The sequence below is a fragment of the Erithacus rubecula genome (genome assembly GCF_903797595.1).
Source record: "Erithacus rubecula genome assembly, chromosome: 12".
NCBI lineage: Eukaryota > Metazoa > Chordata > Aves > Passeriformes > Muscicapidae > Erithacus > Erithacus rubecula.
In genome coordinates, this window is record NC_136664.1 from 15,763,376 (window position 1) to 15,787,221 (window position 23,846).

Here is a 23,846-nt window from a genome sequence, read left to right on the forward strand (position 1 = left end):
TAGTAGAAATACTTCTACTTTGAGAATAAATAACAAGGAGGCCAAGGCAACCAAACCCTCCAGGCTAACAGGAAGTTGGGATGACACTGACAATCAATGAAATCTCTCAAAGCCAGGGACAGGTGAGGTTCCAGTGGGCATCTTCCCACAAATACAGCAATCCCTGCAGCTGTCCCCTCCAGCAGAGGCAGCCTGGCAGAACTGCAGGGGAGATGTGAGCAGCAGTCCACAAACAGGAGTGCAAGTTTGTGAACAGAAGCAGGGTTGGATTCCTCAAATTCATGTAATATAAAACCAACAGCATTCTCCTTGAAATTGTCCTTCAAGCTTCCCTCTCACAAAAACTATGTTACACAATGATTCCCAGAATGAGAGATCCAAACTTTCTCCTGTATCACTCAGTGATGTTTAACAATCTGTAATGTATGTTCAGTTTCATATATATTTTTCATAAATATTTTATAAATATTTTTTCAATTTTTTTTTTTTTGTATTAACATCAATCACCAGTTCTGGAAGAAGGGGTGTGGATGCTTTTCAGCTCTGTCACGCTTTAGTTTTGAAATATGTACCTGCTTTTTCCCACTCACCATATAAAATATAAGTCCCAAGTGGTTTGAGAAGACTGAGGCCTTTTCCAGTATTTTCTCCACAAAGACAGTCCAAAACAATATCTACTCCATCCACTGAGATTCTAAAAAGCAAGAAAAAAGCTCTTATTTTGCAGTAAGACAGACAGGGAGGGTCAGGCTGGCTGTTAACAAAATCCTAACAGTTTCCAGATACTTTAGCAAGGACTCTAAGGCTGAGACTTTGACTATGTGAGAACTTTGCCCTCATCATGAAACATTTCAGACTCATTCAGTGGCACAGTGCAAGTTTTTCAGCCAATACACACCACTTAGGCTTTAAAGAGGAGGAAACCATCTTGTTCCCCATTTTCAGGGCTTTGATTAAAATGATATTATCAAAAGACAAGCAACAGATACAAAGTTCTTTGCTGACTGAGTGCAAGTGTCAGAGAATGCTTGTTTTGTGAATATTATAGAGAAAAAGGATATTTTTCTTCTTCACATCTAATATTATTTTTCTGAATTTGTAAGGAAACAGATCTTCTTATCCTAATTCCTTTTCAGACAAAATTACTTGTAAAGTTATGTACAGACTCTTCTTCAGCTATTTTATCAACTAGATATCAGCAGACTTAAATCAAGCATAAAGAGAAGTACCAAGAGCTGGAAATGCAGCTCAAGGGTTACAATCAGGCCATTTTATACTGTTTCAATAAACAGTTTGCATATTTATAACTTTCTAACAGCTCTGTCAATGCAAGGTCAATATGATGCTGAAGAAGAAAAAAAATACACTGAATATTCTGATTCAGGGCAGAGGCAAAGATTTATGGCTTGTAATGCATCTTTCTACTTCCTCACAAAACAAAGGTGAGACTCAGACATCCATTGGTTACAAACAGCAGCAAAACCAGGCAACTTCACTCCTTGGTACTGCTGCCACATTTGGGGCAATAAATTGTTTCTGTTCAGGCCACTGGATGAGCCTTCACTGTAGAGGAATAGAAAGTTTACAGCAAAACAGCTTTTGGTGGCTTCCCTGGTTGAATTGATTCCTCATCCCCTATGAACAGTTCTACATTCATAGCATCTCTTATGGATTATTTTTCATTTACTTGGAGTTATTGGTGACTGCTTTGGTTTTATTCCATTTTTTGAGTTTTCTCCCTGATGAATGCCCCCGTGACCTGCAATAAAGCAGATTCCTACCACTACTCCTTCTCCATCACAGCTCCATCCTTTTCTACCCACAGACTTTTAAGAAACGAACACTTTAAGCAGAGCATAGTACACAGCTAATATCCATCAAAACAAACAACTACACCACTCCCCTTGCTGTCAGTGCTAAAAGACAATTTGTCAAAACAGCATTCTCAGAACTACTGCTGTAGCTTTATTAAAAATCTTTTCAATGCAAAGTGAAAACGGAAGGATCTGAGTAACAAATCAGAGTGCTGGCACATTCTGCTGGGTGCCACTTCTGCCTTGCAGTCAGGACTATTCATTGAGCTGATATTAAACACCTCTGTGCCAGGAAAGAAGCACAAGCTAGCTTGTTACACCCATGTTTTACCTCTTGTACCCACCCAGCCGGCAGTGCTAACAGCCCAGAGAGTAGCTCTGCCACCTGCACCAGCACCAGTACCAACAGTAAGACAAACTGAAAAACAAAGTGTTTGGAAGCACATAAACAAAAACACACACCATGACTTCAAAAGGCAACAGGATGATTTTAATCTGAATGAAAACAAACAAAATCTAAGGATCTGAAATTGAAGCAGACATCAAGTACTCTGATATCAATCCCTGGCAGAGGATAAAAACCCAAGCAGATAAAAGCACACCAGAGAACTCCAAAAGCTGGATACCTTACAAATCCACTGAAAATATCTTATTTAGTGAGCAAGTATATAAGCAAATGAAGGCAAAGTACATCCTTCTGTTAAGACCTTTAGTTTCTTTCACTTAATTTACTTTGCTCACCACAGATGTCCAATTAGGGACATGGATTGAAAAATCTTATGTTACTTATCAAGACACAGGGAGATGCTTGCTATCCTGTCCCTAGTGGACAGATGGAATAACTGGAATAACCTACAGCTCCCAAACTCACAAATGTATTATCTTGCCATAAATATGATCAGCCTGGTGCCTTTCATAGTATTTTGCCAGATACTGTTCAGACCTGACTGAGGAAAATACAAGATTACCTTTTTACTTCTTGAACATAGTCTGCATTCCTGTCAAACAGGTGAGTTACCGAGTTTTTGATTGCTTCATGTTTGAAAGATGAAGCTGTTCCAAAAACAGTAACATTGGGAATGGTTGAACAGAGCTGAGCAACAGCTTGACCCTGCAAACACATTATTATGTTAGTTCACTGACATGGAAATTGGTTGACAGAGTTTGCAGCTGCCAATTCATTCATGAGACAGCAAAACCCAAGACCAAACATGTGCAAGCACTTCCCAAACTAAGTTATTTCCACTGAAATGCAGTTCAGCCACAGGAAAATAGACACCTAAATCCCAAATCAGAAGGATATTCTGAAGACAAAGCAGTCATAATACAGTAGGCCTAGTCTGCCAGTCCTAAGAGATCATGTCTTCTTATGGTTTCAGTGGGAAACAGCAAGCTGCCATAACAAAATCTGCTTAATAAGGAAAATCTGCTTCACCTCTTATTGATAACAACAGTTATTACTGATTATTCAAAATGCAGGAATAGCCCCCAGCCTCACTGAGAGATGTCTGCTCAGGCAGGGCCCCAGGCTCAAAACTGATCAACAGCAAAGGGGATAAAATAGCCTAGAGCATGCCCAGGAAAATCATTCTTCCTCCAGGTCTGAGCAGGAACCCAGTGGGGTCCATCAGATCTATGCCAGCCTTCAGGCAGGACTTGGGGCATTGAAGAATTTGTGCAATCAGATGTCTGTACTTTGAGTTACCAGTTTTGGGCCCCAGAAGACCTTAATTGAATTTTAACCTCTAATTTCATGAGGCTGAGAGAAGGGAAGCACTGCTTAACAGCTGAGCCATCTAGATTTCAAAAACCATCCCACCAGGTCATCTTTCTACCACTCTAGGTTTTGTTTTACTCTTAAAAAAACAAAAAAAGGAAAACAGACTTTTGATAGACACACCCTACCTCTTCTTGCAACCACATTATTCCACTGGAGCCAGCACAGATACACAGATACAGCCAGAAGTTAAAGAAATGGCACTGTCATTCTTAAAAAAAGTGTCAGATGGAATTCAGCAGACTCTTACTTACATCTGCAGCCTAAACATTGTCATTTGTAAACTGCATGCATGACTAGTAAAATCACCCAGGGATAAGCACATTTTTGTTCACTCCAACCAGAAACCCTGATTATTAGTTGTAGATCTCAGTAATTAGCACTTGGGTTTTATTTAGAGCAGGATAATTAGCTAACCCTGCATACCCTGGAGGTCTTGGCATCCTCATGTATTCTGCTGGATGTAACTCCAAGTTGAACATCACCAGGGATGGCAAGGTTATTATTCATATACGGTGGCACCCGGGAATTTCAGACTGGTTTCCTACTGGGTTAGTCAGTAAATGCAGTGCACAGCAAGGCACAGCTTAGGAGATCCTTTAGACAGGCAAACAGACACAGAAAAGAGAGCAAGAGAAGGGATCATTCTCATTCCTACTTTGCAGATGAGGGATGGAACACCACAGCAAATTCAACAGCGTGTTCAGAAGCTCAGAGAAGCTCACAGGTACTGATACTTACTCCTAGCATGGTAAATACAATTCCAAATTAAAAATGATCTCTTCTTTTTAAAATTATTCATCATTTTCCTGGGTTGGAATCCTTAATCTCTCAAAAATCATAGGAAAATCTATTCCTGAGGGCCCTCATCTTAAAAGATGCAATGTTGTGAGAGAGAAGAAAATGTCTCACTATTCTCATATTTCATTTCTCTATTACTTACCATCTCATTCTAAACCCTTCCCAGACTTTAGTCTCCACAAATAATGTAAGATAAAATTGAAAGAAAAAAAAAAAAAACGGGGATTTTGTATCTTTTTCTTTTGTTCTTTTCTTAGTAGTTTTCACAAGCAATCCTGTTTTCTCACTTTCTATGTCTCGCAGAAACCCAACACCCGCAGTGATGTAGATAAATCAGTATTTTATAATGCATGGTAGTTGAATGAAATTCTGACATTATTGATCTATTCTCTAATTAGTTTTTCTGCATTTTCAATCTAACTTGGGAAGATGAGGGCTAATGAATATATCCTGAATCAAAACCACTGAATGTTTAAAAGGTCAAATATTCAAGAAGAAAGCGTGTTGATTTTTATCCTGCAGAAGACGATTAACATTTAACAAACTGACACTCAGATGAATAGGAGAAAAGCACAAAAACATTAGTATGTGAATAACTTATTTTTCTCCTGACTCAAACTTGTTAGTATACCCCTCCCTCCCCCCAGAGATAAGCTTATCTAAAATCCCAGATCAACTGGGAATGCTTTCCAGCTTTCTGTAGATATTTGAAGCCTAAAACTGACTCATATGACCAGTGCTTTTATAATTGGATAAAGTATTTTGAAGCAATTCCACAAACACTCTTCCACAGTTTTCTGAAATCTTTATTTGAAATTGACTCCTAGTTATTTCTGTGCAAAGTATTTTTAGTAGCTTTATCAGAAATCTAAGAATAAAGGCTGATATTGGACTTTTCACACTTTGCCCATCAAAGCAGGAGAACTGAACTCAACCTATGAACTCAACCATTTCCCTGATTTCTGTGGAATTCAGCTAAGCTCCAAAACAGCACTGTGGCTATGCAAGTCACTCTCAAGTCTCCTTTCTAATCCCTCAAATCATGTAGCTGCCTCTGGATTAGTTGCCACTGTTTAGCAGGTGACACATTTTAATTGCAAGCACTGAGACTGGTGCTCAGAACATGCATGGCTCACAGAGGAAGCATCCACAAAGGGATGGTGCAGCAGGAGGAGCATCCTCCTCCCAGGGCAACTGAGGTGTCTGTGCTGGCTCCCACCACGGGCACTCCACTCTGTCCTGGTGCCTGGATCCTGAGAGCTGCTCAGTGCTAGACAGGGACAAGAGGCTTTTCTGTCTCCTCCCTGCCCAGCCAAAACCACATCAACTCTGCTACCAGCCTCACTGGCTTTGGAAGCAAGAACCATGGTAGCAGAAATAGTGGGTGAACTCCAAAACCCTCCAAGAGACTGCTAAACTACACAAGCACGGGATGAAAAATATTCTTCACACATCTAATTTTTTTATATACAATGCCAATTTCTACACGTAAGTACTGATGGGATTTTTGCTTTCTGAACACAGGAAAACTAGTAAGTTTTAATGGCAACAATAATCATCACTTGGACAATTAATGTTACCTTTAATGGAATTTAGCAGTCTTTGGGAATAGAAAATAAATCAGGCCATTCACTGAAGGGACCGACATGGTTACAGAATATTCCCCTGAAGAGGAATTAATTTCCTTTAATATATTCATATATTTTATATAGTACCTATTCCAGAATCATAGAGTCATTCTGGATGGAAAAGACCTCTAAGATCATCAAATCCAGCCACCAACTCAGCATCATCATCATGTTTTATCACTAAGCCATGTCCTCAAGTGCCACATCCACACATTTTTTTAACACTTCCAGTGAGGCAGAACATCATGTGGTGAAACCTTAGAGAAATTAATAGCTTGGATTGAATATCTTAGATTGAAGGAGTTAATAGCTTGTGGAATGAAGTATGTCTGCTAATGCTGGATGTGTCTCTCCAGCTTCACACTCTGTTTGATGGATTCCTTTTCAAGGTATCCTGTCAATTCATAAAGCCAGTTTGTTGAACCTAATCTACACATATGGTTATTACAGAAATTAATATAAATTTATAGCCTTACAGTAGTTTTAGACTCAGGGAAAAAAAGAGTTTTCTTCACATTCCATTGCTTTAAAACCCAAGTCTAATCCTGCAGGATTGAAAACCTCTCATACCGAGATAATCACCTAAAAGAATGGAAAAGTAGTTTTCTAGGAAGTAACAATGAAATAGACTGGTGCATTTCAACAATTCCCAAGAAAAAAAAGTCATGGATATTTAAAAGTCAATATAGAAAGCATGAATAGATTGAAATTTACTAATCTAATTAGCTTGTTAACACAAACCTAATGCTGGATGAAATATAAATAAGGTGTACAAGTGAATGGCTTTCCAAAGGGGTCTCACCTAATGCTACCAGCCTGACGTGCCAGCTGCACACTGAATACAGCAGGTGTGGGGCAGAATCCTTCCAAGAAAACATCTTTTGCTTTTTTGCTATTATGTAAACTATGGGCAGCCTGATAGAAGGAGAGAATAAACCATGTAAAAGATACCAGCCTGCAAAACTGCATCAGTAAAGAATATATCATTTCTATGATATATTTCTGCAGCCCAAAGGTACTACAGCATTTTTACAAGTAGTAATCAGACTTAATCTTGCACAAGAAACTTGTCTGGAAACAAACGTGAGAAGAATCCAATTTCCAAAAAGCTTTGATTGCACAGAGCCATATCTGAAAGTGCTGAGAAATACTCCAATAAGAAAACTGCAAGGGGAATCATCTACTGATCTCTTGGCATCAGGAAAACTCTTCTCTGGTGTTAGGTGGAGTTCAATACACAACATTTCATCTCCTGAAGGTGTCATTTTCCCAATTACAGCAAAGGAAATTGGAAACCAAACACTGGATGAACATTGCAGAGTGGACAAACTAAAATGTGATTACTGGACAAGCATAAGGCAGCATCTGCTACACTCAGTGCACCACAAATGAGTTTTGGAGTGCAGGATGGGGGAAAGTGACCCTGAGAAAATGATCTCTCTCATCCTCAAAACAGTCTCTGCAACAATTAGCAGAGTGTGTTTTTATTACTTCTTTGCAAAATTGTGCAGCTGAGCTGCGTCAAAAACTCAGGGCTGAATCTCCATCTGGCACAAATCCTCTGCAGCTCAGTGGAGCTATGACAGTGGAGCAAAACTCATGCAGGGGAAACAAACTGCACCTGGAAAGGCAGAACAGCCAGGGCAGAGCTGAGCACTGCTGTGACCTGGCTCCACAGGTGGCCTGGGGACAGCACATCTCCTCTGGGCACTGCAGGGCTGGGACAGGCAGGAAGAAAGGCCTCCAAAGGCTGCTTTGCTCAGGGAAATTGCTTTCTGTGCATGGCTTGCTGGGCTTTTGTGTTTGATTAACAGCTCATGCTCTGAGGCAGTGTCTGGGACCGGGCTCGGCCGTGGCACCAGGACTCTGCTGCTGCTGAGGGAGCACATCCATTGCCTCACAAGCATTTACCAGCAGCTCAGCCCCCACTGCCCTGCCTGCCTGCACTAGCTGGGAACTTACAGCAGCCTAGACTGGGGATCACAGTGTGTGAGCTGGTTTATCCCCTTCCTTGGCTGCTGAGAGCAAAGCACTTCATCAAATGCAGAACAGCTGTGAAGTGCTAATATGAAACAGCAAGTGCAGCCCTGGTACCAAGGGACGGTACAGCAAAGTGGGCTGGATTAATGCCCTGGCACAGTGTGCTGGCCAGGCCCAGCACAAGAGAAGAGTCAGTTCTAATTACTCACAGGCAAGGAGCTCTGACTCAAACACAGCAGTGCTGTTTAATGTGCTCCTCCCTGCTAAGTGCAGACAGAGCAGCCTACCCATACAATATTTAAAAAGATCAGGAATGCTGTGACACCTACTTTAACAGGACCTGGCTTTCCCACCATCTTACTGCTGCTGTGCTCCCAAAGCAGCTCAGAGCCCAGGAAACACATCCACATCTGCCTGGAGCAGGATCTGCCTGGAGGATGACCCAGAAACAGACATCTACCCTTACAAAAATGGGGTATGAACTAACAAACCTGCCTTCAGCCTGAAAAATACAGGCCAAGGATAGATTTCATGCTGTGCTTATTGTAGTTGTGAACATATATATCCTACCAAAAAGATCTAAAAGAAGAGCCCCAAGAGGAAAGAGCAGCTCATTTTAATTAATAGATAACACCATTAAATAAAAGATACATTAACTGTAGAAGAAGAAAGATGCATTTACTGGCCATGAATAAAGTCTGGAAGTTTTCTTGCTGAGTATGACAGAGTGGAGAGAATCTGAATGGATAAACACTTAAGTATTTTTTTCCGGAAGAAATGAAATAATTCTCTTGAAAGGACTCCTATATGCTGTGTCTGTATTAGCAGGTGACTAGATTCACTAAGAAATGCCAGTTCTTTGTCAGATAAAATATCACCACTTCAGTGATTCAGCTGGGAACACATCCTTAAATATTTGCAATGTATGCAGGGGTGACACAATAAAAAAGAGGGTTCCTGCCAAGTAGTAACAAATCCTGCCAGGATGGCCTAAATCTGTTGCCAAGTCAGATTTACCCTTCAAATTCAAACATGAGAACTGCATCTGTAAGTTACTCCTGCTTGCACTACCTTTGCTGCTGAGCCTGAAAGGGAAGTCAGACAGCAGCTTCAGGAGAAGCAATCAATGCTCCTGCATGGAAGGTGGCTCATTTTAGCATCTGCAAGATCAAGATGCTAAAGAATTGGCTTATAATTCTGCCTTGAGACTGAGGGGTTGTGATGAGACTTGTTTACAAATCTTGGTAAATAACCAAAGCTTTGTGCTCTAAATATTCAGAATAGGAAGTACATGAAGAATAAACAAATAAGCAAATGAGCATAATGGCTCCCTCACACAAATATAAAGCCCTGGAGGAATTCATTTTCCAGGTAGATATCACAGAAATAGGAACGGGACTTATTGAAGCTCAAGGAGAAAAGCATAATGTTTTAATCTTTTTTTTTTTTTTTTTTTTTTTACTACAACACTCCTGTGTTTATACTAATTCAACAGGTTACATTAATAATTTAAAGTAAAACTTTATAATCTCATACAAGCCTGTGCTTTGACTTGCACTGAATGCACTGACTTAGAGAGTCTTTGTTTTAAAGAACTAATTGCCTCTCAGAGCAGACCAGTCCCAGCAGGGTGCACACTCCTGCTCAGTTTTTTTTGGGTAATTTTTCAGTTGTCCCTTTGCTTCACTTTAAAGAGATGTGGGAGTGCATTTGTGAAGGGAGCTACTCTTCCACTGTCTTGCAGTAATTTCAAGCATTAATTACAGTGTGTTACTGTTATGATAGACCAATATATGTCCTACAGTAAGTCATATGTTCTTGCAGTCATTATTTTGAGTATTAATGTGTATTTTTAATGTTTAATGTTAGCTGGCTTTCTCCCTGATTTAGAAATTGGTTCAGAAGGACATATGAACATTTCTGTAGCTTTAAGCATTTAAACGCTATTTGTATTAGGCAATTCTATTTTTTAATTATTGAACTGCCCTGCTACTCACTTTAACAATTTAATCAGAAGCTCTAAGTGTCCTGCCAAGCAGAGGCCTGAAAGGGAAGCAAATGGCAACTTTGTTAGATCTTAGTTAGCAGCAGGATTTGAAAAGCATTCATCTCTTGTCAAAGCCTCAGGGAATCATGGAATGCAACTGTGAGCCTGTTCTGTGCTTTCTGAGAAGGCTCCTGAAATATCTCCAGCCTCCTTCACTGCCCAGGCTGAGAGCTGAGTCACTCTCTCTCACCTGCCCCTGTCCCACGGAGGAAAAAGAGACAGGAAAGCCAAAACAGTTTCCTTTTCAAGCAATCAAAATCAACAACCTGGCCCGATGAAAAGCAAATGTTCTCTCCCCTTTCAATGCCCCCTGTAAGCATTGCACAGCTCCTCCTCCCCTGGGGGAAGGGTGCAATACACCAAGGGTCAGAAGCAGAGTTTGTGGCTGTCCTCTTGTCCCCTGGCTCAGGGACACCAGGTGCTCCCTACAAGTGGCCACATCTCCTTCCCTGACCAGGGAAGATGCCACCATGCCCTGAGCTCTTTGGTACATGCAGCATGACTCAAGCCTGTAACACAGAGACAGGTGTGTGAGACCTTTTTCAAGACAAGTTCTCTTGGTATGTTTGCTTTTTCCTCTCCCTAATCTTCTGATGTCCCCTGGAACTTCTGGAATAAATCAACTGACTTATCTAAAGCATCCTGTCAGACATTAAAGGATACTGTTCCCTACTAATCACACTCCAGGCACAGATGAGAAGACAATTGCTATAGTTACCTCACCACCAAAAATATCTATCAACTTAAGAAGGCCACATAAACAAACTGAGATAATACACAAGAGTAAAGGTCCTAGAGAATTTTCTCTGACTCCATTTATTGTAAAAGCTGCAGGATCCTCCTAAATAGGACTGAGTAGCCAGAACAAAGAACTTCTGAAGCAACAAGTTCTTTTTCATAAACTGCCTGAAGCAGCTAAAATAATGATCTTGCATAATGAGAAATGAACAATTAGAAACTTCTAGTCCCACGGGGAGCCTATTGTCTCATTAAAGTGTTCTGGAATTTCTCTGACATTTAGAAACAAACTGGACAGATTCCCCACTTGCTGAAAGTGGGGAAGGACATTCTATCTATTAAAGCAACAGAACAAAAATAACTTTCTGTAGCAGCTTCAGTGCCAGTTTTCTCTTTATTAACGAAGATCTTTGAGAGAATGATGTGTTTGATTGAAACTGGCAGATTTTTCAAAGGACTAACAGACAGATTATTAAAGTCACACAGACCCCTCTGAAATCTTTATGTCTGCTTAGCAGAAAGAAAAAAAAAATCCCACTCATCTTCAGAGTGATATTTTACCTGGAAAACCTATCAGGCAATGGGAAAATTTCCAATTCTTGTTTTTCATGCTCTTCCCTTACAAGAACCAAGGGGCTGTGTGAGGTCCTCTCCCCTGGGACAGTGATCAGCATCCTGGCTTGCAGCCCAGCCCTGTCTCCCTCTTACTTACAGTCCCCCTGGATCCTACACAGCCCTCCATCCCTTACTGGCCAGCCTGGCTGCTTTTCCTGCATGTCTGGTCTTTCCCTTGGAAACTCTGGTTTATTTAACTACTTAGCAAGGGATGGAGCTGATTTCTCCCTGTTCTCCTGGCAGCCAAGCAGGATCCATCCTTCCTTTAGCTTCTCTCAGAGAAGGTTTGGAGCAGCCACAGCAGAAGATCAGCCAAAAGCTGCCCACTGAACAGCTGGGATGACAGAGGAAGCCAGCAGCTCCTTTCAGGAACAGCCCAGCACAGAGGCTGGACACCAGAGCAGAAGATATGTGAAAACTGGCATTAACAGAGCATTACCAGTCCTTCAGGAAAAGGAGGAGAAAGTAACAGAGGAGAGGGAGGTCAGAAAGAGAAAGAAACACAGAAATCCAAAAAAGGAGGAAGAGTTCAAATTCTCTGGATACCCAGGTACGGGCAGGGATTGCTTTGGGGCTCATCCTGTATGCTCAGCCTAGACAGGATCTGCACAGGCCAGGTGGCCAAATGGCCTGAGAGCTACAGCTGAGACTTTGATTCCAGTAGAATATTCCCCTGAATGTGTGGCCTCACGTTGCTTTGAATTCCACACGAAGAGGTTTCACACCACAGAACAACAGTCAGCCATAACACTCTGGGCTGTCCTGAGCATAATACGATTATAAATTCCGTTCATTTACACCAGTGTTCCAGCAGCACCGACCCCTCACTGCCAGTGGGATTATGGTTAGCTAGAAATACCTACACAGGGAGCTCATGAATTTATTCCTTTGATTACAGCCTTCATTTTTATGAGAACCTGAAAGAAAGGCTAAGGGCACAGAATTAAGGACAGCGTGTTTGGGGCTGCCCACCAGACCTCAGCAGAAAACAGAACATTAATTTAGCATAAATAAGGCATAAGAAGAACACAGAAAAGGTACTCCAGTTTCAAAGACTGCTATCTGTTAATGGTCTCAGCTCATAAAATCTGTCTTGTGAAAAATGACTGCATAATTTCAAACGTAAACGAACTCCCCAATCGATATTGTAATATTTTGCACAAAAATTTAATACACTCCAAAGGATAGAGATTTTCCTAAAAGATACTTCAACACAAAATGCCAACTCTTTATTTCACTGTGTGGCCTGGTATTCCCACAAATTCACCTTTGTCCATGCCATACAATGTCTGCTCAGGAATGATTCAAACTACACATGCAGCAGCCACAACTGGCTACAATTTCAAATTCGTAGCTTTTCCTCAGGGTTCTCATGGAACTTTTCACTGCTTTCAATCCCTCTGCAACAAAGGGGTAAAGAAAATCTTTCACAGTGAAAGCATCACACACATTCACACATCATGTGTGCAGGAATATTCCAAGAAGGACATTTACTATAAAGAAGATTATGGTTACCTACAAATACCTTTTGCAGGGAGCTTATGCGTTCCTTTCACGACACCCTTCTTTAACATAGAAGTACAATATGTGTAAGTTCAGGAAAGCAATATTTGGGACAACACTTGTCCTGCTGACAACCAACTGAGGTTTTTCTCATGAGATTTTTCATAGAATTTAGAGCCATAACATTTTAATTTCACCAAGAGCTCCTGCCAACCATTCACATCAGCATTTTGATGGGGAAACAGATGCCGTTCTCCCAGTGCAATTCCTCACATTTAGGAATATCACATCAAATTGAAGGTTCTGCCTCATTTCAGGAAGCATCAGGCTTTCAGTGACAGGAAAGGAAGAAAAGTTCCAACTTACCACCCCTCCTCCTGCTGAGTGAACCAGCACAGACATGCCTTCTCTCAGGTTAGCAACCTCAAAGAGCATCATGTAGGCAGTAACAAAGTTCATGGGAAATGCAGCAGCTTCAGAAAAACTCATGTCATCTGGGATCTTGTAGACAAATTCTACTGGGGTACACACAACTTCAGCCCAGGCATTGTAGTTTACAAAAGCCATGACTCTGTCTCCAATCTACAAACAAGGAAGAAAACAATGCAGAGGATCTGATTGCAATTGAGACTGTAGAGAGCAACCTGTGAGACAACAACCAATTTTGTTTAAAGAGAAAAAAAATGAGGCAAAAAAGTTATAATTATATTGATGAGAAGCATGGAGTAAAGAAAATGCAAGTGGGATAATGTTCACTTTGTTTTCTCAAACCTCACACTAATTTAGAGCTACTTTTCCTCTCTGTGGATTGAGAAGGAAAGGCCTTGTGCTTTGGCAGATGGATGACATGAAAGGGTTGCAAAAGCTCTTGTTCAGCAGATAACACCATCTGTACCCACTCTTTATTTTTATCATCTTATTAACTGATTCTACCAAGACGTATCCATGATTGTAATCTCCACAGCCATGTGTCACATGGAATTTGGTTCTGCAACTTCAAATAAGTCACCTTAAACATCAACAATATACCTTTGGATTTTAAGGCACTGCTAAGTCTACAAAGTGAATTTGACAGGATTTAAAGGAGCAATGAACTATGATCTTTCAATATAACATTTCTCAGCTCAGTTTCTTCTGAAAATATATGGTAGTGAAACAGTAATTCACTATGGAGAAAAAAAGGCTTTCTGTAAACATTAGATACAGTTGGCTGCTCCTAGGAACCCTTCAGAGGTCCAGGTGCATCATCTCTTTGTAGATGGCCTTCATTGAAGCTTCAGGTTTTCAAATGAGAGATACTGACTCTTCTCAGATGGGCAAGAGTAACAACAAGGCACAAGAGGCTTGGACAGCAACACTCACCCTAAAGCAGAAATTGGGCTGCTGGGTCTACAAGAACAGCCACACTGAGCAAATGTTTGGCCAGCATGTAGTAAAATCTTCACAGGCACAACTCTTACAAACTCTCAATAATTTTTTGCCACCAGCAACCCCTTGCCTTAGACCCTCTGCCTTTCTAGAACACACCAACCAAAACAACATCCTTAACCATGAGAGGAGCTCTGCAATGGAGCCAAGGGTAAGACAGGAGTAGCATCAAACTCCATGCCTTTGTGTTTTAACTGAAACTAACATTCCTCTAAAATAACTTTGCTTATCTGCCTGATGCTCTCTTACATTCTACCAATGCTCTCTAATTCTTTAGAAACTACAGGTATGGAGTAAAGCACAACACTTCTGCCTTCAGGCAAATGTTTACAGCACAAATACATTTTGGTCTCCTGAGCCATCACTTTTGCTTTGGGATATTGCAGGTTTGCTCAAAGCTAAGGTGCTGCTGACAGTTCGGAAGGGTTTGTCTCTTTTAGAAAGAGAATGCTGAAACAGAGCTGTCATTCCAATTTCTCTGAAATGCCTCCTCCTTTTGAAAAACATTCAAATTAACAATGCCTCACTGGTAATCACTCTGTGGTTTCCTTTTGCTCTTAGAGAAGCATCTAAAATAGAAAGTCTGCTAGGATTAATTAGTGCAGATGTTAATATGCCCTATATCTTTGCCATAAATCATAAATGATTACCAAAAGGAGTGCAGAGAAGTCCCTCTTGGTGATTCCCAAAGGATTTCTTGACGACATTAAATTCCACATTTTATCAGAGACGCTGTTCAAAGCCTGCCCAGATCAGACCTCACTTCCTGAGAATCATCCCCAAAACTGGAGAGAGGTCAGGCCTGATACAACTGTCATCACCAGAAAGCATCTTGTTCTTTTAAAGGGAGAAAGAATAGGCATTACACCTATTTTAGGAGGGCTGGAACTGGAAGAGATCTACCCAGGGAAAGGAGGTCAGAAGACACAGGGTGCAATCTTTGCTATTACTGTAGACAGAGGTAACAACGTCGAGGAGACACCAAGCATCTGGTGTGTCCCTACTGTGTGCAAGAATTCCAAAAAGAAACCAACAGGACCTTCTTCCATCATCCTCATGGCATGTTCTCCTGCTGATGGATTCATACCCCTGCACAGCTGTCACTCTGAGTGAGGACCCTTTTCCAGGGCCCATGACTATGAAGGTTATATGCAAAAAATAAAATAGTATGGCTTGTTTCAATTACAGGGAGTACACCAGTGCACAAACCTGCTCCACAGTCAGGACAAAGATGTCACTTTAAAAAGAGACACAGTATATTCAGTTGGGTGCATTCAAACAAGCACCATATGCTGTGGCCTCATGATGCCCTTTCAAAATAGCAAGAACTTTCAAAATGAGAGTGCTGATCTGGAGCAGAGGCTTTCTAGACATCTTTCAGAGAATATTCTTCAATATGGAGCACAGCCATGAAGTACAGATGCTAGAGCAGAGCTACTGAAGCAGCAAAGGTTTCCAATCAGCAAAATTATCATTCAGTTGTTGTTTGTAACAAAATACATTGAAAGATTACAACTTGTTTCAAGGCAGAGATGGGGCAGGAAGGGAACTGAGACAAATCCTCAGAGAAGATCTCATCACTGAAACCCTAGCTGAAACTAAACTGGCCATTATCTTCATTCAAGTGACAAATTTTAGCTGTTTGAGAAGAGAAAAATTTTGTCTTTAGATAAAAATATTTATATCTTCTTAAGATCCAGATATAATAAGAATTCAGAAAATTTGATTACCTTTTGACATGACTGACTCTGCAAATAACTAAGATAGGATTGACATATATTAACTCAGGAATTATTTCCAAAATTTTCAACCTACTGAGGCAATAAAATGTAAGTTTGCTGTGAATATAGATGTTTAATATCAGGAATGGAATAGGAGGCAGGACAAAATGTTGCTTATATGCATGAAGAGATACCAGAGTCCATAACCACTTATGAAGGCTTTATTATATACATCAAGTATTTGTCACTTATTACAACCTGTCAGATAAAATAGATACTTTTCCTGAGCAATCAGACTAAGTCCTATATCCAGAATCAAGATCCTAATTTAATCTGCACCTTCTTAATGCACACAGTTTTAAGAAGCAATGTTTACTGTAAACAGGCTTCTGTTAACTAGAGATCAAAACCTGGAACCAGAATCAGCAGCACCTGGGCTTTGAGGAAAAGAGCAGTGATGACAGGAAACAGGGCCAAAAAAAGAAACTTAACAAGTTAACTTAATTTCTTTCACTTTTACTAAAGGACATCGCTCATGCTTTCCAGCTCCTATTTAGCCATCAGGATGTACACATGGCACAAGTGATTTCTCAGGAAGGGCTTGAAGGAGATGACAGTGGTGGATTCAGAAAGTAATTCAAGAGGTCATTGTCATGCTTGGGAAGCAGCAAGGAAAAATTAACCTTTTAAACCTCAACAGGGTGGTGAAGGCTGCTGCCACTGGCAGAGCAGAAGGGATTAGGAAGTGGTGATTATTTATATGAGACTTATAACTCTCACTTTGAAAATAAAATATATTACCTCAAATCCTTTCACGCTGTCTCCAAGACCTTCTACAATTCCAGAACATTCAAACCCAGGAACAAGTGGTGTCTTGGGAGGGTTGTCAATATTCCCCTGCCGCACCATCAAATCAATAAAGTTCAAACCACTGCAAAACACAGGAAAAAATAAAATCAAGACCACTACCACAGATCAAAGTAGAGGAGGAAAACTTGACCTGAGTGATGGGACAGCCAGAAAGCTCCAGGGCAGCATTAACAAGTTGGGCTTTGCAGGGTAAGGGGACCAGCAGATGTTCCCACTGCTGGGATGCTGAGCCTTGGGCAGAGGCTGCACGTGCCAGGACACCACAGCAGCTCTGAGCTGACCAGACTGCTCAGCAGCCACACAGGGCATTTCAGAACTCAGCACAGTGAAACACTCTCATTTCTATGAATGCATTACTAGCTGGCAAGTAAAGCCAGGTTAATTTAAGAAGAAAACCCCAAGCCTCACACATCATAGTTATTTTGGGCTAAGAGCTACAGGATCTAACTGTTCTAACCTTTGATGTGACCCCAGGGGTGCACCTTGTGTTTGCTTCAGGCAGCAGCCCAAACTCTGGCATGAACTTACTAAGTACTAGATAGGCTTTTCTTTTAAAACTGTTTCTTCCTGGATGATGCTTGCACGTTTTTCAAAAGTTATTAGGTCTTTGAAGTCCTCAGGTTTGTTGCTCAGAAAAAAATGCAGGTCTTTCCCCACAGTATCAGCTTTGCAAAAGTCCTAAAACACTTTTGCATTGCCTTTTGAATGCTACTCAGTTTTACTAAGGAAAATGTTGTGGCTTTCTAGGTGGCCAAAAAAAAAAAAAAAAAAGAAAAAAAGAAAAAGGAAATAAAAGCACCATACATCTACTATGTGCATATATTGATTACTGGCCTTAATGCCATAGTTAAAAGTTTAAAACTCCTAACTAGCTGAAATACACTTCAGCATTAATCCATTGTTCCAAAACTCAGCCCTGTTTTTATGGTTAGCCAAGCACAAAGCCAGTTCTACTCACACATGTGAGTGTCCAGCAACTGCCTGGATACATTGCACTCCTGATGGGCACAAGGATCTGTTAGATGCAGCCTTACTCAGATGCTAATCAGGACACAGACAGATTTAACAGACCCAACAAATTAACAGACAGAGTAGACACCCAGCCTTAGCATGAGGACAGCATGGCACTCATGGGATGTAGGTCACTGGGGAGGGGGAAGGAAATCCCACCAAATGTGAGCATTCATAACTGTGGGGGAGGGTTTCAGAGCAACCTGAATCCACAACTTTGACCATGCTCATACACAAAGCTTATATTATCAACTATATAGGAAGTTAGGTTTCCAACACAGTTAAGTTGGAAAATCTGAAATTATTTTTGAAAGGTCATTTCTTATCCAGTGGGTAAGACCACCTCCTACACTGCCACTGTGATGTTGATAATGAAAGAGAAATTCCAAATAGCAAAATGCCTGCAAGGCAGACATGGTGTGGGGAAGAGGAGCAAACAAACAATCAGACAAAACTCCAAAACAAACAGCAAACCACAAACCCATAAATCTCACAGCACTGCTGGTAGCAACCACTGTCTGTGTGCATTAACTTCAGCCATGGTCTTTTAAATGCATCTTTCCACACTGCAAGCATTTTACAAAAAGTTAACTTTTCCCTACATCCCTGCAAGAAAAGGCAGCTGGAGGCAGGACTGTGATTTGGGAATCTGGGCAGGAACACACCCTGTGGTATCAGAACAAGTCATAACAAGTAGGCAAGAAGGAGACAGGGGGATATGCAAAGGCCATTGCTCTTCACTAATGACAATGATCACAGATTCCTTCTCATAAAGTCAATTGTCAGGCAGATTTTGAAAAGTCACACGTTCAGTAAATGACATAATAATGACATAATAATGGCACTTCAGTTCTGTCTTAGTTCCCTTTCTTTTTCACCTGTGTTTTCCCCAAAGGTGGATAAAGAGCAGCAAAATTATATTGAGAGTTCATCTCTTACAATGAACTTATAAGATCTCACACTAGAACAGGTGTGATAAGGAAAGAAAAAAACGACACAAAGTAAACAGTAATCAAATCACGTGTTCCTACCGTTTTAATTACTAGTTGAAATATGGAGTGTTGACCAGGCTTTCTAATAATTTCTAGTCACTTTATAGAGATTTCTTCTTCATTCACTTTCATCTCCTGTATTCTTACAAGTTGTGCCATCTCTGCTATTCTTATACATGCATTTATTCCTATTCCTCTCCCCTTTTGAGGAAGAACATAAGTTTTATTTTACCTGAGAAATTCGAAGACCAGTAGATCTGAAAGTTTCATTAGGGTGTATTGGTCATACTGGTCACCACAGTTTTTTGGGTTTTTTCCCTAGAATAACCAGGAGGGCCTAAAGATGGATGGCAAGTTTTGTAACTACACCTAAGACACCCAGCTCTTCCATTGGGATTCAATCAACAGTAGGAAAAGTGGCTGCATAGAACATCACAAGGAAATATGTCTCATGAAGAGTGGTGGGTTTAGAGATTAAGCACAATTTATTTCTTGTACCAGTGCAAACCAGCATGACCTGTTCAGGTGTGCAACCAGACAAAGTGACTCCTGAACTTTAAGTAAGGGCATCTGTCGAGGGAAAAGTGTAAATGCAAAGCAATCCAGTGACAAACAGTACACAGCATTTTTTTAATCCCAAATCAAGAGCTGGATGCAAATGAAGACAGGGAAGGATCTGAATTACCAAGATCAATACATTGACACAGGGCTTCTGCAAGAACCTCCCTGGGGCAGAGCAGGGATGTCTCTGTGACCTGCACAGACTGCATTAACCACGCATTACTGGAGGCAGAGTTTATCAAATATAGAATTATCCTTGAATCTGATTTTCTCAGTCTGCAATGCTCTACCTTAACACCAGGTCCTTTTGAGAGCCTTGAATATTATTCTCTATACTTGAGGTTTAGTTTTGCTGCATTTTTATTTCCCTTAAGCGTGGAAAGCAACAGTCAACTTGTTTTTCCTTGTTCCATCCCACACACTCAAAAATGCCCAGTACCCTCCACTGCAAAATCCCAAATCATGCAGACCACCCCATGACACTTTGGTTTGGAGAGGTGCTGCTTTTGATCTGTCTTTCTTATTTCATTGTAAAACTCCACTGAAATTAATTACTCAAATTAATGGGATGCCACAGAGCAAACAAGAGGACTCCTGAGTTTTGCATTCTTAAAATCCTTTCTCTTAACCCCAGCCAGCAAACTGCCCAATTTTCAAAGTAAAAAAAAAAAACAACAAAACCAACCATATCTCTATATAAAGGAGAGGTTTAAAATTATCAGGTCACATGCTTTTATGCAGAAACCAACACCCTATGAACAAGACTGCCTTTAGGAGCAACACCAATTCTCTGTCTGCTATCTGTTACACTTAAGATTTCTTTTATCTGCTCCAGTTTTTTTAAAGTGCTGTTATCTCACAGTCCCAGAGTCAGAAGGGTCACTTCTGCCTCATTCCTCATGACGCACACGTACAGCAGCACAAGGAAGAAATAATTCTGAGAGAGAAAAGAACAATAGAGGGACATAATTATAGGACACCATTTCTTATTCACACAACCCATCCTAAATAGTTTCCGTTCATTCCAGCTTCTTGGTTCATCTTTTAAACAGTCTGTATCCCAACATTCTGCTGCCTGCAAATTACAATACAAACAAATACAGGACTTTCAACTGCTTCATCATTATCAATCAAAAATTATTTCAGGAAATATGCAGAAGCTGTGACTCAGCTTGGACATCGATAGCTGTTCCATTTCTTAGTCACTGAATGAGCCTAACACATGACTCATCTCAGCTGACACATTTTCCATTGGATCACTGATATTCCAGACCTTCAAAAGAATTATTTATCTGCCTTACTGCTCATAGCAACTTATCCTTCATCTCCTCCATTTCTAGTACCATACTATGAAGTGCTTACATACAACTTAATGGGTCGAGACATATGATTCAACTGGTTTTACCCACAGGGAATTCAGAGACCACACAGAACTTGCTCTTCTACTGGGGTATACTATGGATCAAGCATGTGCATATCCTTCTTAAAATAAAGCTGATTTTTCCCCAGCAATCTGTCAAGTCAAATAATACTAATAATAATCCTCTCTACCGGTGGTCAGCTACAAAACTGATTCAAGAGAAAATGTGATTTGTAAGACTACTGATTCTTACATCAATGTACTGTTGACTGGAGCAAGCCATCTTGGGTGTGTTCAGCACTGCCTGCATCAGCATGTGCACACTGCCCTGGGCAAAGCCAACCCCTTTCTCACAGTCCATCATCATCCCAATCAATCCTCTGCATTTACAGCCTTGGGTCAAGAGGATCAGCAAATTGATTCTGCCTTGCCTGGAGGCACACTTTGGTGACCCGGTGACATTTCAGCCCTATGGTCATTTCCAGGAGTGACAGGCAGATGCTCTCCAGCCTGCAGGCTCCTCTGGCACAAAGGGAAGCTCCCAAACACGGGGCAGTGTGCAGGCTGGCAGTTACCTGTGGAGCAGCTGAGCAGGTCTGCTGATGTCAAACAGCACATGTGCAACTCACACAACCCTACTAACACTGCAGCCCTGGAGAGCAGCAGCAGCTGTGGCTGCACAATTCTACTCTACAGCCAAGTGTTCTTGCACAGGGAGCTTGCTATTTGTGATACACACCCAGCTGTTGGCTTCATGAAAATGGAGTTCTTACAGGTACTGGAAAATGCTGTCAACCCCTGACACATTTAGAGGAATATATCCATGTGCTAATAACATTTTAGTTTTGCATGCTAACTTTTGTTAATCCTATGGCTGGGGGAAAAAAAATCACTCAGGAAACAAGACAGACTGTTCTCAAATGAAAATAGAGCCCTGCTTGATAGCAAAATGAGCTGCCCAACAGCTACGATGCCACCATTAGTTCTATTCACTTAGCACTTAGTGCATTTCCCACTGTGATTACTAGAGGGAAAAAAACCCTAATACTAAATGTGAATGCAAAATATCCCAGCCCATTATTTACTACTACTCACGCAGATTAATGGATATCACCACTTTTCACAGGCAACACCTTGGTAGAGGGAATACTCTCATGGGTCACAAACCTTTTGAGCCCCATTAAGAACAGGACAGAAAGAACAGCATCTGAACAGGTCAGGACACTCAGCTACATTAATCTATCAGGATATTCCAAACTTGAAGCAGATGCACTGATACAGGATTCAAAACAAGCTCAGACCCCCATAACAGTAACATTTTTAACACAAGTTACTTCTAAAGTAAACAACTTGGCCTTCACCTTGGAATTCATCTTCTGTAAGCACCATGTTTTCACACAGCAGAAAAGGACAACAGAAGAGAAATCCTTGCCTAGGCAAAATTAATTCAGTCATCGGTAAACATCAAGTTGTGTAGTAAAATCCTAATGTAGCTTCTGTCACTCAAAAAAAAAAAAAAAAGTCCTATTTTCATGAAGGAACATGTGCATTAAGAACCAGCAATCTAGGAAGAACAGTCTGCTTGGATTGTCTGGGAACTAAAAAATAAATAAAATAAATAAATAAATAAAATCTAGGAAAGCTCGTTTCAGGATGCTGCCAGACTGTAGCCACTTGCCACCTGGACACGGGGACTAACACTGGGAAGTTATCCCGAGCTCTGGCCACGCTGCCACAGCAGCTCCGATGAAAAAGGATGCTACTTAAGTAAGTGATTCCCAGAAGAAAAACAGCAGCCAGTGTCAGAAGGGAAAGAGACAGGTGCCGAGCAACACGCACAATCTGGCATCCACATTTCCCACAGAAACCCTGAACGCACTTAGGCAGGCCTTCCCCCGCTTTACTCCTAGCTAGCAGGTGAAATACCCCTGACAATTTCCTCCCCTTGCACGGGCTGCCGAGCGCACACAAGCCCCGCTGCCCGCCCCGCACCGGGAGCGCGGAGCCCCGCGGGGAAGCCACAGGTGAGGGAACGGCGCCGGAGCCGGGCTCGTAGGGCACGATCCGAGCGCGGGGACGGGACCGGGATGGGACGGGACCGGGATGGGACGGCCGGGGACGGGCACCCGCGGGACCCCGCACCCCGCCCGGCCCGCGGGGGAAGGAGAGGGCGAGGGGCGATACTTGACCAGGCTTTGACGCGGATCTTCAGCTCGCCCTCCTGCGGCTCCGGCATGGCTTTCTTGGACACGCGGAGCTTGTTGAGCCCCCCGAAGGCGGACAGCACCACGGCTCGCATCTCCTTGGCGTCCCCGGCGCGCAGGCTGCCGCCCTCGGCCGCCTCCCTGCCGCCCTCCTTGTCGATCATCTGCTCCGTCTCCTCGGCTCGCTGCGCTCCCTCCTTGGCCATGGCGGGGCTGCGGCGGCTCCCGCGGTGCCCGTGCGAGGCCGGTGCCGCCGTGCGGAATGGGTGCGGAATGGCCGCGGAGCCGCGGGCCCGCCCGCCGCACTGCACCGGCTGCGCAGCGCCCTCCGCCCGCGCCGCCCCCGCCCGCCCGCGGCTCCCGACAGAGAACGCACCGCGCCGCCCCAAGGAGCTCTGAGACCGCACAGTCCGGCCGTGGGACCCATCCCCACGCTGTCACCCCGACCATGGCACGTCCTTAAACACCTCCAGCGCGGGGACTCCACTAACCTCTCTGGTTAGTCCATTCCAATGTCTAAGCATCCTTCTGGGAAGAAATTCTTCCAAATGCCCAACCTTAACTTCCTCTCGTGCAGCTTTAGTAAGTGGTATCACTTGTCGCCTGGGAGAAGAGCCCGATCCCCACCTGGCTCCACTCTCCTTCCAGGTACTTGGGGAGAGAGATAAGGTCACCCCTGACTGAGTCTCTTCTTCTCCAAGTTGAACAGCCCCACTGTCACCTTAGGCCAGCACAGAGCCCGAAGGCTGCCGAGCTGAGTGTGAGGCCAGGCTGACTGACTGGACCAGCCACCCTC

General features: G+C 42.2%; 1 protein-coding gene across 1 annotated transcript in view; it reads right to left on the minus strand.

The window, feature by feature from the left end:
- The window catches only part of VAT1L (vesicle amine transport 1 like), a 54,416-nt gene extending 31,026 nt beyond the window's left edge, over positions 1 to 23,390 (minus strand). Inside the window, exons 1-5 of the mRNA XM_079316085.1 lie at positions 23,036 to 23,390; positions 16,854 to 16,983; positions 13,270 to 13,485; positions 2,783 to 2,925; positions 591 to 694 (exon numbers count right to left, since the gene is read on the minus strand). Of these exons, the coding sequence (XP_079172211.1) occupies positions 591 to 694; positions 2,783 to 2,925; positions 13,270 to 13,485; positions 16,854 to 16,983; positions 23,036 to 23,256 (814 nt within the window). The 5' untranslated portion in view covers positions 23,257 to 23,390. The remainder of the gene's footprint in view (positions 1 to 590; positions 695 to 2,782; positions 2,926 to 13,269; positions 13,486 to 16,853; positions 16,984 to 23,035) is intronic.
- Positions 23,391 to 23,846: the final 456 nt, after the last annotated feature.